Genomic DNA, 18,992 nt, shown 5'->3' with positions numbered 1-18,992 from the left:
ACCATAATGTAATCAAGTCTAAAATTATTCCCAAGGGTTTCTAATACCAGAGAAGGATCTGAAGATTCATCTACTCCTGCACCCAAACTAGAGGCTGGGAATGAATTATAATTTGTGCATATCTTGAATGTTCATAGAACAGTACATAAATAATTCAAAAAAGCAAGGTTGCTGTTTGCCATTCATTAGATATCTGCTAGAAATTTTTAATGTGCCTAATATACATCAATAAAAGGGAGTAACAAATAATATTGAATCATTAAACTACCATTACTTTGTAGGCTACATTTTGCTATGAAATTTGCCTTCTGAAACATCAAATGAGAACTTGCAGATAGGAATAACAAAGAGAAAAGAATACTTTGAAAATGAGCATGTGGTGCTTTTATTTGCAAGTTCTTTACGATGAAGTTTTAATGAAAAGTATAAATAAAAATTACCCCCAAAATGGGCAGAGGTATCTTATATGTAATTCAAGCCATAGTCTCATTATCATTATTCATCTACTCATCATCTCATTATCATGTATTCACATGGAGGAATTCAATATGTTTGATTTGAAAAACTGAAAACAAGCTGTAGAAGTATAATCTCAAAATAGTGATATAAAATATAACCAAAATATATCTATAACAAAAAGGGGTACAGAAGCCCAGGATAAAGAAATTTAACCATTCTTTCTTTATTTTTAACAGGTCTTTATAAACTCACATCAGAACTATATGAATTACTCCCCTGAATAATTTTCCTTGCTTTGCCTTATCAGTATTCTTACACCCTACCCAAAAAACTTTACTTATTTTCCACAAAAAAATTAGTATATATTGGCACCAATCTATTTTTCAACCATCACTCACTCATTCAGAAACACCAACCTTCCCCCACTCCATCTCTAGACCCAGTCACACTGATAACATGCTCTTGCATTTCTCAGTCTTGGTTTTCCTGACTTTTTCACTTTGATATACATGATCCTACCCCAAAGTTAGATCACCCACACGATTCAGACACAATTCACAAAGCCCTGTATACATATCATTTCTCATTACATTTCTTTCTCTATAGTATAATTTACTACTTTAATGTTACTGAAAATTTTAAGAATATTTCTTATACCACTTGTTTATATTTTACCCAGTCTGTATCCTCAGATCTCACAATGATCACTGTAGCATCTTTCTGAAACAGATCTTCAGCTCACACATGCTGAGTTGAAAACTTATGAGAACAATGCCATGTGGGGGCGGGGGTGTAAAGAGATGACTAAGGAGTTAAGAGACCTGGCTGCTCTTCTGAAACACCAGGGTTCAATTCCCAGCACCCACATGAGGCTAACAACTGTCTTTAACTCCAGTTCCAGAGGATCTGCTGCCCTTTGCTGGCATCCATTGAGCACTGAATACATGGCATGCAAATGTACATGCTGGCAAAACACCAGTACACATAAAATAAAAATAAATAAATCTGAAAAAAATTTAAAAAAGAACTATGCTGCATAAAATTTGAAGACTAGCTATTCCTAAAGAATAATGTGAACCAAAAATTTTTGAAGAGCTTTTTTTTTTACTTTAAAATTTCTGAAGATTTAAATATATCTAAGATGGACAGATTTTGAAGTTGTTCTCTTCCAGCAGAAACTATGAGTTTGCCTTAGTTGTCACACTTTTCCAATGATACTTCTCCAAGGATACTCTCACACCAAATGTCTGTTCACCTGCCATTCTGTACCACTGGCTCCTTGTAAGCAGAAAACTTATGTCTCCTTCCTGGCATGTGTGTGCTAGTACCCATACAGTGAAAACTTAAATAATGATTTATCTATCACCTTGGTTATCTAAAATAAACAAAATTAAGAATAACCTTTAGTAGGCCCATAAATGTTAGGTAAACTTAATTTATAGTCAACTGTGCTGCTTAAAGGAGGCATACAGCCAATATTCTAAGAGCTTGATTTCCAAGTATTAACATAAAAATGAATACACAAGAGAAATCCTATGTAAACAATATGTGTTTGGGTTTTGCTTTGTTTATACTTGTGATTTTAAACATTACAAAACATAATAGAAGAGCTTACAATTCTAAAGAAAACAATAAAGAGGAATTTTCTACTTTCCACTTTTATTTTTTAAACTACACAATATGTTTAACTTTCAAATCAATTCCTCATCAGCTAAACACACACAAGAAGTCATCTAATGGGACATCATCTACTGTTAGAGTGAACTGATAGAAACTTTAGACACTAAGACAGACGCAACAGGAAGCAGGAAGGAAACAGATCATGCAATGAAGTTTAAGAGGTTCAATAAGAGGAGTATGCGTGTGTGTGAGTATGCGTGTATGTGTGTGTACATGCGTGTGTGCGTGTGTGTGCACGTGAGTACTCACATGTGTGTGCCTGCACGCATGCATGTGTATGTGTACCCACATGTGTACATGTTAATTCCTATATAACAAAGAACAAACTCCTTCTTAATTTAGTATTTCCCAATTTAAATCCTTCTTTCATCTGTGCATGTTCAACATTCATTTATTTTTGAGGAAAGGACTACTCAGAGGCATAATCCATTCCTAAAAGGAAGCAATAAAACTCACTTCCCAAAGCACCAGATGGTAATATAAAAAGCTCCTCACAGACTCTCTAGAGAAAGGAGCAGCTCCCGTTGGCGGTACTCAGCTATCCTGGAAGAAGTTGTGCACTGAAAAGCATGTAGGCCTTACCCACCCCCTTTTGTCAGAGTAAAGAAATCTTCTATGAAAAATTTCAAGCCATGTGACTTAAGCATCTTGGTGGCAGAAGTCACTATCTTCTTATCTTCATTATCTAGACACTAAAATAATTTAACAAATAGTAGCTTTTTTATGACAACCGAGTCAATGAAAAACATTTCTTCAAATAGTTCACACTTATACATTTGACAAAATAACAGCTCTGAAAAGAACAAAAATAATCATTTCTGTATCTCGAGACTGGTATTTTTAATAATAATAGTAATAATAATAAGCAGTAAAAAATAGTGCCTCAGAAAGATCACTGGTTTTCTGTTGGCCCAAGAATAATCTGCTGAGTTACCCACAGTGAGCTGCAAGTAGTCTGGCAGTCTCTCTCCAGAAGAGGATGGAGGCAAAGTGGGCACAGGATACAGGGAGTGGGGAAGCCTCAGTCCTGTGCTACCTCCTCCAGGCAGGAAGCTGCACAGACACATCTTGCCAAAAATCTAGTTTCTATTTCTCACACACTGGTCACAAAAATATTATTTTCCCTCCAAAAACCATTTCTCATAAATGTATGCTTCACTATTTTGGGGTACCTCCTCTGGGTGTCATCATCTCATTGTTAAGGAGTTTCCTCCCTGTCATCTGGAGGGTTCTGTCTCTCCCAGTTCCCCCATATGCAGTCTGTGGGCAAATTTCATGCTGAAGCTATGCTTCATTCTTAATTTTAACCTCCTGTCTTTCTCTTTTAAAGTTCCCATTTTAATTTAACTTTTCTGTTGAGGCCTTATTTCCTATGTTTTATTGTGCTTACTAAATCTTCCAAGCTAATTATTGTTGGGAGTTAGAGAGAGCAAGAAGTAGAATCAATAAAAATATCAAAGAAATTGTGATGATGAAAACTAACCTCCCATGAACACATCAAACAACAAAATCAATTCACAACTCCTCTTAACACTTTTTTATCTATCAAAAACATATAATAATTAGATTTCATACTTCTTCAACTTCAAGATCAAATTAAGTCAAAAAGAAAAAGAAAAGAAAGTTGTGAAACACCCATGTACTTACCTGGGGATATGGGGAGGTCCTGGATTTTGACTTGGCGCTGGAGAGCCGAGACTTAGCCCCCTTCCTGTTGTCAGTGATGGTGGGTGTGGAGCTGCTGGTATAGGAGAAGGTGGGCTTAGAGGCTGAGATCTGGTCCAGGGAGAGCTGCAGCCCTTTGTATTCTGTGTCCCTGCAGGGGTGAAGAACAAAGTCTTAGTCAGCCACCACAGGGAATAGAGTCATGCAAATCATCGGAAGAGACAGTGCTCCATATATAAAAAGAAAGCAAAAGTTAGTCATCAAACTGCTTTGCCCCAAACAGCTGGGTTATCCCAGAAAAGCCTCACATTCAACAAATGTGTGTGAATGTGGCTGCCTTCCATTGATTTTATTAAATAGAAGATAAACCTCTCTTTTAATTACTCAGATAAGTACTTTTAATAAAAAACCTAAACAGTAACCTTTCTAGTAGCCCAAGAGAAATCTGCTGAGTTACCCCAGTGAACTTCGGGAAGTCCTGCAGCCCTTCTCCTTTAAAGGATGGGAGTTAAGTGGTAGAGTGAGTTTTCATGCCATGGATGGTACAATATGAATTATTAAGCCTACCCTAAAGTTTTTCATGTGAGTGAACTCAACAGACAACCAATGCTACCAGATCAACAACAATACTCTTGTGATAAACTTTCTAAACATTCTTATAGCTAGCTAGCTTCAAATTAGCTAAAAATCCCTTTCAACAGGGTAAGTCAGTCCTCTCAGAGTACATTTTACCACCAGACTTTTTCCATTTCTTCATTATCTAATAAACATTTGTTGTGCTCCTGATACATAAGAGAATGAAGACGATGACTATAATGTGTAGTAGACTATAATCTATTCAGGAGAAAGACAATATACATACTGACTGCAGGTTGCTATAAAGAGATCAAGGAGCTAATGTTATGAAATCCACTTGGTTCTGACCATAGGTGCAACCCCAAGACATTTCAGACATCACCAGATATCACTTGAAACTTCTAATTTTCTTCAGAGAGTATCAACCCTTCCCTCTAGTCTCGCAAAATAATTTTTTCAAATAGTCTTCTTTATCACCACTTGTTGGAGAAATTTCTTAAGAATTCCAGAACTCATTGGAATGTGCCAAGGTAACTGACTGATTCTTTTTACTCTCTAGAACACTGTGAACTATATATTGCATCATATTTTGCTGCTTTGTACTAGAGGTTTAAAAAAAGTCTTAAGTCTAATTTGCAATCCCCTCTAGAACACTTATGAAGCATTCATACAGGCATTTTGTGCAAATCTACCAGCTTCTATTTTTTTTATCTTACTTTTACTTTCTTCATTTATCCTATGATCATTTTCCCTCTCTAGAAGACTAGCAAAATCAGGCAAATGGGAAAATATAATTAATTACTTCAAAATTACTATGAGAGATTTTTTAAGTGTTCTTACTATAAAAAACAAACATTATAAGTATGTGAGCTAGTGTATAAACTGCATATGCTTAATTTAGTCACTACACAATGTATACCTATATCAAGAACCCCAGTACATGCTATAAATACATGCAATTTACTTATCAACTCAAAAAGGCAAAGGCATAATTCTGACCAGGAGTCTTTCAAGTGAATAGGAATGGAAACCCGATGAACCAGTTTCAGTGTTATCGCTGGCATGCAATGGCACAGATCAGCAAACTACAATAGCATCTGTTAGACTGAAAATCTTTCTTTTTTACTTAGACAAAAAAAAAGGGGGGGAAACATTGCAGAATATTCCTTTACACTGTGTGAAGATGTGTCACTGTGATTGGTTTAATAAAGAGTTGAATAACCAATAGCTAGGCAAGAAGAGGTCAGGTGGGACTCCTGGGGACAGAGAGGTCTCGGGGAAGAAGAAAAGCGGGGTTGCCAGCCAGATGCAGAGAAAGCAGGACATGAAAGAAGAGAGGTAAAAGCAATAGCATACAGACAAATAGAAATGAGTTAATTTAAGTTATAAGAGATAGTTAGAAACAAGCCTTAGCTAAGGCCAAGCTTTCATAACTGATAATAAGGCTGGCAGTCCAAAAAAATCCTGCTACATTTTGTGTCCAATATGGGGGCTCAAATGTCTAAACATAGGGCTTGAGAAAGCTAAGAAAAGTTCCAGATAAGGATCTGGATGTGGCTTTCTAGTCTTGCAGTCTCTCAGGTGGGCCGGTACACACAGGTGTCACTACTGCTGCTGCTAGAGCCAGCCACCAGCACCATGTGCTAGGCTGAGCCATGTGGCATTTGACATAGCAGTTTAAGATTGGTCTCAAGTGGTCAGAGAATGCAGCAGGTGGGAAAAAATCTCTATAGAGGTTACAGTATGTTTTTAAAATGTGTGTAGGCTTAGAAAAGAAAAGGAAATGGGTATAAACAGTCATAGAAAAAAGTAGTTTATAAGTGATAAGATAAAGTCTTTAAAGAGAGAATAAAATAATATAAAAAGGATAAGCCATGTAAAAATAGAAAACACACAGAGTCTGGATCTTATATGGTATCCTGTTGACTTTGAATTTTTTGATTGCTCATAAGTGAATGACAGCTGCTAAGAGACATGGGTTTTAAGAGCAACTGCTAAATTAAACCAGCCTAGATACTTTAGTAATGCCTTAACTTTAAAAAGGAAGTCAGAAAATGTATTACTTTAGGAAAGAGATTATACTTTTGTTTCCACAGAAAACGAAAAGCTGTGGATTCATTCAAGGTTGGTAGAGATCAGGTTTGTTCAGGGGAGATGCCCTGAAAATCTTGACTACAGACAAAGAAATAAACATAGAAAAACTGGTCCAGCCTCATGGACTACTCCATCCAAGACTACAGATAAGCCTTGTACTTTCCCATTGCACAGAGACTGGACAACAAATGTTATGGCTATTTTTTTTCAGGGCTTAACCATTATCTCAATTTTCTCAGGTCCTCTAAAGATACCATCATCCCAGACAATAGAAAGCAGTCTAGAGAACACAGAGGTGAGGTGGATGATTTTTTGGCATTCAGTGAGTTATAGATGTTTGTCATCATTTAGGTGGTTGTTTACAAGTTGTTATTGGCAATGATCAGAAAACAAAAACTAAGAAAAGGAAGTTAGATTCAGGGATCTCTTTCTGCAGGGAAAAAGGAGGATATACTATAGAAATGATGGGATAAAAGGGTGAATTGCTGGGTCTACTTTTAAACAACAACTAGTCTCAAATATTTTACATTGGTATGGATTTTTCTATATTGGTACAAATTTAAGATTATTTTTGTTATACTGTGTATGTGTTTCTATTCTTGTTTAAGGTATTGTACCTATGCAGCTCATTTCATTGAAAAAGATAATGTTAAAGTTTTAGTCCTTGAAAGCTGTTTAGGAAAATAAAAAACAGGTTAATAGTATGTTATTATAACAATCAAACGTATAGTCATGTTAGGTATGTTTTCAAGGTCTTACAGAGCTATTTTTTAGACAGATAGATGATCTTCAAACACTTCAAAGACATACAGAATATGGTATTTAAAATGTTTCAATGACATAAGGCTTTCCAAGACAGTGAGACATGTCTGCTCCTGACAGCACTAATCTACTTCAAAAAAGTATGATGGACATTTAAGAACCTTCATATAGAGTTTACTTGTCTCAAAGTTAGCTACCAGAAAAAGAAACTGCCCTTGCCTTAACTGCTGAAAGTACACTGTCCAAATTACAAGCAGGACACAAAAGAAAGTGACTGTCGAACTTTGCCAAGACAGGGTAGGACAGTCTTTAAAAAATCCTGCTTCACAGAAAAGTCTGTCAGATATTCTTTTTTTTGTTGTTCTTTTTGTTTTGTTTTTCAAGACAGGGTTTCTCTGTGTAGTTTTGGTGCCTATCATGGATCTCGTTCTGTAAACCATGCTGGCCTCGAACTCACAGAGATCCGCCTGGCTCTGCCTCCCGAGTGCTGGCATTAAAGGCATGTGCCACCACAGCCCAGCTCTGTCAGATATTCTAAGCCCACTCTAAGCTGAAGATGGATGCCCCAACATTACAGAGGAACCTTGGGGTGACTGTTCAGGCAACCAGATATCTTAGTTTGGGAAGTTGCTTGCTCTGCACTTCCTGTTTACTCAGGTAATATTATATCCTTCTCAGGTCTCTGATGGGGCTGAGGATTAGATAGTTAAAAATTATAGTTACAGTTTGCCTAAGTTATGATAGAAATTGAATTGGGTACAAAACTTTGGACTCACCAAGAAAAGATAGATAACAGCATTTTCTCTGAATTTGCCAAATACTAATGGACTGGACATTGTGAATGTATTTCTTACTTGATAATTATTTTTATTGTATATAGTTTTGCATTGTTAGAGTCAAAACCCTTTCCTTTTTATTTAGACAAAAAGGGGGAAATGCTGAGAGACATTTGATGGCACTGTGTAAACATATGTCACTGTGATTGGTTTAATAAAATTTAAACGGCTAATAGCTAGGAAGGAGGTATAGCCAGGACTTCTGGACAGAGGAAGCTCTAAGAATAAGAAAGGTGGGGTCACCAGCCAGATATGGAGGAAACAGGATGGGCAAAATGGTAATAAGCATGTGGAAGAATATAAATTTAAAAATGTGTGTTAAGGTATAAGAGCTAGTTAGAAGCAAGCCTAAGCTAAGGCTCAGCTTTCATAATTAGTAGTAAGTCTCTGTGTTAATTTTGGGATTGATCATTCAAAAAAGTCTGCTACAAGCATCTTCATCTACAAGCTCCACATCTGTGGAGCCACATAACATTGGATTGAGAATATTTTTAATTACATATGTCCTGAACCATATACAGGCTTTTTTCCCCCATTGTTTTAAGAATTATAAGTACCTAGAAAACATTAAAGCATATAGGGAGGTGTATGTAGATTATATTCAAATACTACATTTGATATAGGGGACTTCACAGATTTCGGTATCTTTAGGAAAATTCTGGAACCAACACCCTTTGAAATCTGACAATGACTGTTCAAATCATTTAATGAGAGCAAAAATATTCTTCTATAAGAACAACAAAGATTTTAAAAGAAGTCATACATACACCTTGTCTTCTAAACTCAGGAAATCTGATCATATTACTAATGTATTGCTCTAATGCCCTCCTTCTGAAGACAGTGGAGAAATTGGTAGTCCTTCAGCCAGAAATGTAATGTGTTCCACAATACAACTTCTGATTTGTTGTTTTTCCAATATATCAAAGTTCTCCTTCTTTAGCCCCTCACTTTATCCAAACAGTAACCCCTAAACTAAGCTTTTGGTTTCTGGGCATTCTCTTTCCCCCAACATCTTACATTCCATTTGTCCTTTGTCAGAAGGCTCTTCCTGCTTTCTGAGATCCTTCAGTTTATACATACTGAGTGTCTCTGCTGGAGGGATCTGTTCTAGAGGGTGTGTAGGGATCAATGAACAAAAGTCCTCTATATCTCAGGAAGGAGGCACCAGGACTGATCCTGAGTGAAGTACAGAGGAGATGAGGAAAATTTCCCTACTCTAACATTTCTTTTCAAATGATTATGATTTCCCCCAGTAAATTCTAAAGTTCTAGAAGACATAAGCAAAGAGATATTTTGTTGTATTTTGAAGGCAAATGCACAGTATATCACATAAATGGAAGAGAAAGACAAGGACACAACTTTAAAATACTTTTTTGTAGCAGGAATCTTAAAAGTTCTTATTAATAAAATCAAACCTGAGGCGAGTTATTGGGGGGTCCATGCTGGTAGATCAGAGAGACAGAACAAGCCACAGCTATCTCACCTCGCCGGATCCTCAGCTGGTCTTGTCTCCTCAGACTGGAGGCCTCTGAGTCCTCATCGGGAATGGGTCTCAGCTGAATTACTGCTCAAAAGCCTAAAGGCTTAACCAGCCAAAATCCTCTAGTTTCTGGTCCTCATGCCTTATATATCTTTCTGCTTTCTACCACCACTCCCTGGGATTAAAGGCTGGCTTTCTGGGATTAAAGGCGTGTGTCACCATGCTTGGCTATTTCCAATGTGGCCTTGAACTCACAGAGATCCAGAGGGATTTCTAGCTCTGGAATGCTAGGATTAAAGGTGTGAGTGCCACCATTTTCTAGCCTTTCTATCTATCTAGTAGCTGTCTGTTCTCTGACCCCAGATAAATTTATTAGAGTACACAATATTTTGGGGAACACAATACCACCACACTTTTTCCTCACCCAATGAACACTAATAACTTAAAACCAGTAGATTTTCTCAATGGGAAAATGATCCTGAAGGGTTATGAGCTGTGTGACCTGGCTTCCTTTAGAAAACAGAAAGCCAAGCGTGTTGGACTCTGACAGGAGATAGAGCTTCTACTTTTGACCACTCTACCAAATGCACTTACGTCCACAGAAAACAGAAGATCCATTCAGTACCTGCCATTAGCACATGCAAAAATTACTCACCATTGCTAATGTGGCCTATTTCTATACAAGAAATTTATATCTATTCATTTTTCTTTTCTACACTCTCAGATCCCAGAAGGTCCATATCTGCATTATCTAGTTCTTTCTGAATAAGGGAACTCTTGCAAATTCATCCTACCCTACCAATGATAACCTGATAGTAAAATCAGATAAAGACACAGCAACAACACAAAAAGAAAACTGCATACCACTGTTCCTGATGAATATATACCTAAAAATCCTCAAAGAAATACCAACAACCCAATCTAACAGCACAAAAGATCACACATACGGGCAGGCAAGACAGTGTGGCATGTGAAGATACCTGCCACTCAAGCCTAATGAACTGAGTTCAACCCCAGATCCCACGTAAAGGTGCAAGTGGGGAACTAAGTCCAAAAAGTTGTCCTCTGGCCTCCATACATGTGTTTTGGCACATATGCTCCCACACAATGATAATTTAAAAATAAGAAGAAAGATTAAACCAGGCATGGTATCATATGCCTTTAATCCCATCAGAAGGGCAGATGGATCTCTGTGAATCCAAGGCCAGATTAATCTACATAGGAGGTTCCAGTATAGGCAGGGCAACATAAAAGAGAGACATTATCTCAAAAAACACAAAAAGAAAAAATATTAAACACCATAATCTGTATTCTAAAAATGCAGAGATAGTTTAGCATATGTAAATCAATAAATTTAATTCATCCCAGCCAAAAAATAAAAGACAAAAGCCATATAATCACCTGAATAGAAGCAGAAAAATAATTTGAAGACATTAAACACCATTTTATTATATAAACTTTCAACTTATTAAGAACATTCCTCAACACTATAAAAACTGTATATAAAAACTCACAGTCAAACCATACTTCTGGGAGGAAAGCTGAAGGCATTTTCCCTAAGATCTAAAGAAAGAAAAAGGATATTTACTTAGGGGCTCTATTGCTGTAATAAAACACCAAAAGCAACTTGGAGGTATGAAGGGCTTATTTCAGCTAACAATTCTACATTACAGCCTGTCATCAAAGGAACTCAGGCCAGGAACTCAAGGCAAGAACTGATACAGAAGCCATGGAGTAACACCGCTTACTGGCTTGCTCCTCACAGCTTGCTCAGCTTGCTGCTTATACAACCCAGGACCACCTGGCCAGGGATGGTACAGCCTACAATGGGCTGGTCCCTCTCACATCAATTATTAATCAAGAAAATGCCTCATAGGTTTGCCTACAGGCCAATCTTAGGAAGGATTTCCTCAGTTTATGTTCCCTCTTCTTGAATGACCCTAGCTGTGTCAAGCTGACATGGGACTGGGGGAAAGGACAATGTCCTCTTCCAATACTCTTATTTAACAGAATACTGGAAATATCAGCCAGAGCAAGAAGGCAAGGGAATGAAAGAAGACATACAAGTAGGGAGGGGAAACTCAAATTATCCCAGTTTGCAGACCACATGAAATGTGAAGGCTCCCTGGAAAAACTGATAGAAAGGTAAATAGATGCAGTAAGGTTATATGATTAAAAATCAAAGTTATAGTTTAAATGTAGAATTTATAGCATAGGCTCATGTGTTTGAACAGCTGGTCTCCCAATGATGATACTGTTTTGGAGATTGTTGAACCTTTTGAACTAGGGCCTAACCAGAAAAACTGTGTCACAGAAGATGGGCCTTGAAAGTGATGTCTAGCTTCTGATTCTGGCCTGAGTTTTCTGTTTCCTGATCTACCAGTAAGCAAGAAGTTACCACTTCATATACCTACCACTAGAGACAAAGACAATCTAGCTACCATGCCTTCCTATCACAGTAGACTGCTTCCCTAAACCTAAACAAAGACAATCCAGCTACCATGCCTTCCCATCACAGCAGACTGCTCCCCTAAACCTAAAGCCAAACTCACTTTTCTCCCTTAAATTACTTCCATCAGATTTGGCAAAAGACAAGAAAATAACACAACCAATATCTAACTGGGGCATTGTATCTTGTGCCTGTAATCCCTGTACTTAGGATGAAGCAGGAGGACTCCATGAGTTAAAGACTAGCCTAGGCTACAAGATAAGGCACTGTCTTAAAAAATAAAATAAAATTTGCATTTTATATACAAAGAGTTAATTGTCGAAAAAGAGATCAAATAAAGCAACCCTATCGACAAGAGATATTTTTAAGTAAAATGTTTAAGAGTAAACTTAACCAGAGAAGTGAAAGTACTCTGCAATAAACATTACAAAGCATTAAACAAACAGATTGAAAAAGACACAAAACCTGAAAAGAATTCCTGATGCTTACCAATTGCATTAATTAATACTGTATAATGTCCACACTACCTAAAGCAATTTAGAGATTTTGTGTAATACCACCAAAAATACGATTAGCAGGCTGGGAGTATAAATCAAGGATAGGGCTGGAGAGATGACTCAGCCATTAAAGGCTAGGCTTACAGCCAAAAATATAAATCAAGGATAGATCACTCACTATACACGGGAGAGGAACAGGATTCAGTCTCTATCACCTAAACAGAAAAAAAAAAAAAAAAAAGGCTATTCTTGAGACAAATACAAAAAAATCCTAAAATTCACATAAGTGCACTACACAAAGAGAAAAAATAGTCTTTAGCACAAAGAACAAAGCTGAATGTATCAAAATACCTCATCTCTAAAATACTACACCACCCCTAACCAAGAAGCAACTGGCAATCAATACCTGCTGGGAGAGGGAAAAATCTGTTTTCTCCAATGGAGTGATACTAGATATATCAGCCACACCCTAGGACAGGCCTCCTGCTCAGTTATCGCTAACCGAGACAAAATGAACTCCATGTGTGCTTTTTGTTGTGGTGGTGGAGGTGTTTTGGTGGCTTTGCCTTTTTTATTTTGTTTTCTCAGTTTTTGTTTTTTGAGGATTTTTCAACAGGAAAAGACATGAAGTTGAGTGGGAAAGGAGATGAGGCTGATCTGGAAGAACTTGGGAGAGGAGAAAGAATATAATCAAAAAACATCATATGAAAAATTTTTAAAGCAATAAAAGATAAAGTTCTTTATACCTGAAAAGTCTACTGCAAGTCTATGCTAGCCAAAAATCATGGTACTGGGATAAAAACACGGGCATAGGCCAACAGGACATAATAGCCAGACCACAAAAGCATAGGAACATACAATGGGGGACAACGTTTAACACTTCAGTGAACAGCAAAGGGAAAGCAGGGCATCTATATGCAGAAGACTGAAAATTCCTTCTCTCACTATATAAAAAAATCAACTCAAGATGGATCAAAAACTTAAATGGAAGGCCGAAACTATGAGATAACTGGAAGAAAATATAGAAGAAACACCTTAAGACATCATGATAGACAATGGTGTTTTGTTTTGTTTTTATAAGATCTCAAGGGCATGGTAAACAAAAGCAAAAATTGAAAAATGGGACCATATCAACCTAAAAAGCTTCTGCCAGCAAAATGAACCTACCAAATAAAAGCAAATTTTTTCTAATCATTCAGCTGACAGGTGATTACTATCTGGAATATATGAAGAACTCAAAAACCTTAATGACAGAAACTCCCAAATATAACAATTTAAAAATGGACAAGTGGTCTCAATAAAGAGGTCTCAAAAGAACTAGAAATAATCAACAAGCACACAAGAAAAAAACTCAATATCACTATCTATCAGGGACATTTTAAAATCATTAAGATCACAATAATTCTCACTTTTGTCAGAATTATTAAAAACAAAACAACAAAAACAGAAAATACTACTAGAAGTGCAGAGAAATGTGAACTGTTGCACACCACACTGTGAATGAAAATGCAAATTAGTGAACATTATGATGGCTTCTTTATAATACATTATAATATAGCTATCATACTTCTAAATAAAAGTCAAAAAGAAATGAAAGCAGTGTATAAAAATAAGTAGCTGAATTCCTACACTTATGGCTCACTAATCACAGTAATAGATTCAACTGGAGTTCATGCGCCGATGAGCACATGAAGAAAATCAATATATATATCTCTCTCTCTCTCCTTCCTCCTTCCCTCCCTACATACACACACAAGTATCATTTTGCCATAATAAAGAATGAAATCCTGTAATTTGAAGCAACATGGATGGAACAGAAAGACACTCTGTTAAGTGAAAATTCGAGATGGTGGGGCCAGGGATGAAGCTTAATGAGTAGAGTGCTTGCCTGGTAGGCACGAGGAGGTCCTGGTTGGATCCCTGTTACCATGTAAACTAACCGTAATAGCACATATCTGTGATTCCAGCACTTCGAAGGGAGAAGCAGGAGAATCAGTTTAACATCACTCTTGGGTACATGTCAAGTTTGAGGCCATCCTAGGCTATACAAGAGCCTACCATTAAAAAAAAGATCCAGACAGAGAAAGACTAATACCACATGTTCTCAAAGTAGACAGGCCAGTACTTGAGTCTAGGAAGCGGGGAGGGATGGGGAAAGGGAAGCTGGAAGTTTTGTATCAAATAAGTCCTAGTGTTTCATAGCACAGGAGGGTAACTAATATTTGTAGCCTAATTTGTAGCCTATTATTTAGTTATAAAGAACTAGAAGAAAAATGATCAAAATCTCCAAAATTACGAAAAAAGAAAAGATAAAGGTTTTAGCTAATATACCACTGCACATAGCATTCATGTGTTGAAATATAAGGATGTACCCCATAAATGTATATAATTATCATATAATACATGGGAAAATTAAGATATTTTTAAATTCTTTCTAAAACTTTTGCATAACTCTTTTGTTTGTATGTTTGCTTGCTTGTTTTGAGATAGGGTCTCACTATGTAGCTCTGGTTGTCCTGGAACTCACTCTGTAGACAGGGCTATTCTCAAACTCACAGAGATCTGTCTCCAAAGTGCTGGGATTAAATTCATGCAACACCACACCTGGCTTGTATAGCTTTCAATAATAGAAATACTACAAATTAAATAATTCTGAATAACATTTTAAATCTAATATACAGTTCGAAATTGTGCCCAATCACATAATTGTCAAATGTAAGAATTATATAAATACTCTTGATGATTTAATGATCCTCAACAACAACAAGAAAATTTAAATAACCACCCCAGGGGCTGAAGGGATGGCTCAGGAGTTTAAAGCCAGAAAATCCAGGTTTGGTTCCCAGCACTGACATGTTAGCTCACAACTGTCTCTAGTTCCACAGGATCTGATGCCCTCTTCTGGCCTCTGTAGACACCAGGCGTGTATGTGGTATACAAATGTACATGAAGCAAACACTCTTACACATAAAATAAAAAATTATTTTTAATTTTCTAAATTGCTGAAGTTCCACAGATGAGCACAACATCAAGTAGATTAATGTGAAGCCAACCCTGTCTTTTACTAACAACCTGTCATCTAGGCTTCCATTTCTGGTCTGTGATTCACAAAGACATAGTAAGGCTTACAGGGAATCATGCATGAGAACTCAGCAGCACCGTGCCTGGGACAGCAAATACTCAGTCAACAGTGTTATCTCCTAGCTTCTCACTCCACCACCTCATTTTAAATGCCCTTCATTGTAAATACTATGAAGTATTTTTTTTTTTTTTTTTGAAAGAGAGAAACAACATAAACATGGTGGGTAGGGAGACAGGGAGGATCAGGTAGCAGTTGGGGAAGAAGGAAAACATAATCAGAACAGATTGTATGGAAAAATGTTTTAATTCTAAAAAAATAAATAAACACTCCTTACATTGTATTTCTTTTCTTTTCATCCCAAATGCATTTTAATTTGGTCTGTTACATTTCAGATTTTAAGCTCTAGTGCATGTGGTCAAAATAATAAGATAAGTTCTTTATTGCTAAGTAAGCACATGGAATCGTTAGAGCAACACAGTCATGCAGTGTAACTCAGCCTTCCTTTTTCTCTATTCAAAACTCCAACGGCTCCATAGATCTGTTAGGATGAAAAGCGTAATAGAGAAAAATACCCACTTAAAGACATTTCAAGCAGTTGATGTGCTGCCAAGAGTAGCTCTGAGTAGCAGATTTGGGAAGAACAAAGCATTTGTTTTACTTTTAGACTTCTATTAAATTGAGCATTTCATTTATATCGCTTAAAGGGCTAGATGCTTATGGGGATTACAAGTTTCATTTCCCTCCTCCAATCTTGGACACCAGGAGAAGTCTGGCTCTACTTCTCTCCTTGTCCTTCAGTGAAGCAATTCTGGTACCACACATGTACTCAAGACTACATATATGCTTAGTGAAGCCATTTATTTAACACTTCCCTCCTGGTGTAAGGCAAAAATATATTCAGCTTCCACAGACATTAGATTCCAAAAAGTTGGTTGGGAACATGAGTTAGGTGATTTTTAACAACAATGAAAAAGACATGGTCTTGTTCTTCAAGCTTTCTTGAGATATGATATATATTCAGGCCTCCACAATTTATCTTTTTAAGGGCAGCTCATACTGGCCTCCAGACATGATTGGCATATTGAATGGAGAACTACTGGTATATAGTATTTGATATATTCTTCAAAAGGTTATTAAGAATGATTTACACTTGGTTTTCTCTCCTTTTAATTATTTGTACAAGAGCTGCAGACATTGGGTACCTCTCACTCTGAAAGCAATGAGAGATGAGTAACATGCAGTCCCTTGGACTTGTCGGTGTCAATCTCATCCATATTTGCAGACCCAATAATCATCTTATTCCATTACAAACAGTCAAAAATCACCCATTTTTCAGAATTAGCCATCCATTTTACTGTATACTTTATAATAGCCATGTACATTTGGAATAACTCAAATTTCAAAAGGAAAAAAAATTGGGCCACATTCACTTCACTGGCCTTCCTCAGCCTTTCTTTAACAATGCACCACAACCATTCATGAAGTCAATGCCAACTTGTCATGTGAAAAGCTCACTGTGACACCCTTGTAAAGCTAATGAAAGTAACTTTCCACCTCAGCGATATACATTAGCGTCATCTCTATCACTGCAACCAGGGAACAGTGCTTAAGATTCACAACCTTGCAATTTGTGCACAAAGAAGCAAGCAACATCATTCCTCAGGTTGTTACAAAAAGTGTTTCTCCCCAACACCACACTGTATTCTATTTTCTTTTTAGAAAACTGAACTTTTGTTTATGATATAACAATTTTGGATCTGCATGTCATCCTGGAGCTTCTTTGGATACATTATGCTTCATGACAATTCTTAAAAGATGTTGCCAGATTTCCTAGCTGAACTATTTTTTTAAACAGCTGAAATTGATCAAATTATCCAGGCAAAACGTGGAAACAAAGACACACAACTGATTTGGCTCCAAAGGCACTGATTGAAATAAGCAGAGGATTGCATTAAAGCATGATCAGATTAAGTGGGGATGAACGTGCCTACACTAAACTTTTTAACTGGATTCCAGAGTCACTCTCACACACAGTGCATGATCTTCTTTGTATTCTGGCAGAGTTGCTGCCGCGCCACCAGTAAGTCTTGGCAGCAGAGAGCCCTGCTTTACGTTTCATATTCAGGCTCCTATGGAGCCCAGCAGAAAGAGATGATAAGGAGGATTCTGTACTGAGAGTCTCACAGATGAAGACAGTCTGGTGAAAATTAGGCTAAGGCACCTTTGGAAATGAAATCATCTCATACAAATAAGTAGATTCTTGTTTGTACCATAGTCGTTCCCCCAAAACTCTTTGCTTTTATAAACAGTACCTTTACCTAAAAACCATCTTTCTCCACCACTTTGAATGAGTTTCTGTGAGACCTTTTTAAATTTCCAGATTATAATTGATAATGACTCTGATATACTATGAGATCATAAGTCAAAGAGTCAACTTTTATTTTACTGTTGTAGTAAATTCAGTTATTTTATGAAATTGTAATTCAAGCATATATAATATTTAGGAAAACTAGAATACTAAAGTCATTTCATCCTAAACTACTTTTCCTAACTACCGAAGTTATATGGAAGAAGATAAGAGGAATAACATTTTAAATCCCAAGAGAAATAAATTTACAGTCTGTTAATGACTGCAATATCTCCACAATGAAAAGTTGTAAAAGGATGCACAAAGTGTTTAGGAATATTCCAGAGGTTTAGTCTCATGAATAATAATCTATATACATTAAAAAGCAGGCAACAGAAGATAATTTTGCTTTTAATTTGTCAGAGATATTTTTAATGGAAGTCCTAATGGCATACACTGGAGGAAACAGACACTCACATTGCTACTGCTAAAAGAGTAGAGCAGTCACAGCTGTCAGGTCTTGAGGATGCTCATACTCTTAAGTCCAACCATTTCACCTCTAGCAACATAGATGTGTTCTTAGAAAATAGAAAATAATTTTATGAAAATAACCAGAAATAATTATCAAATATCTATATACAAAGATGTTTATTGGCATAATTTCTTATATTCAGTTAGAAGTATGAAATAAACAAATATAAAGGAATTACTAAGTTATGGCATATCCTTGTGATAAAATTTTATATAGCTGGAATCCTTTGATGCCAATGATGTGAAAAATACAATAAACTGATTTTTTTTTTCTTTTTAGGCTAACAAGTACTATATATGTATAATGACAGGCAGTGAACTAAAGTGTTAAGTGTAGATATCTAGAAAACAGACAAAAATGTTTTTTATCATTTCATAGTTCTCTGTACTATCATTTCTCTATAATGAGCATATTGGGCTTTTAAAATCAAAACAAATGTATCTTTAAAAAAAACACTAATTGAGGCAAATTTCAAGTACTCCTACCATACACGGAGTAGTTCCCCAACTTCTATTTCCAAGATTTTCTATTTG

At 36.5% G+C, this 18,992-nt stretch overlaps 1 protein-coding gene across 1 annotated transcript in view; it reads right to left on the bottom strand.

Annotated features, from left to right (window-relative positions):
- The window catches only part of Sim1 (SIM bHLH transcription factor 1), a 79,989-nt gene that overhangs the window by 29,905 nt on the left and 31,092 nt on the right, over nt 1-18,992 (bottom strand). Inside the window, exon 10 of the mRNA XM_028860263.2 lies at nt 3,787-3,955. Coding sequence (XP_028716096.1) covers nt 3,787-3,955 — 169 coding nt within the window. The remainder of the gene's footprint in view (nt 1-3,786; nt 3,956-18,992) is intronic.

Source organism: Peromyscus leucopus, chromosome 8a, assembly GCF_004664715.2.
Source record: "Peromyscus leucopus breed LL Stock chromosome 8a, UCI_PerLeu_2.1, whole genome shotgun sequence".
Classification (NCBI taxonomy): domain Eukaryota; kingdom Metazoa; phylum Chordata; class Mammalia; order Rodentia; family Cricetidae; genus Peromyscus; species Peromyscus leucopus.
The sequence above is the reverse complement of the archived record's forward strand: the minus strand, read 5'-3'. Positions and strand labels throughout refer to the sequence as shown.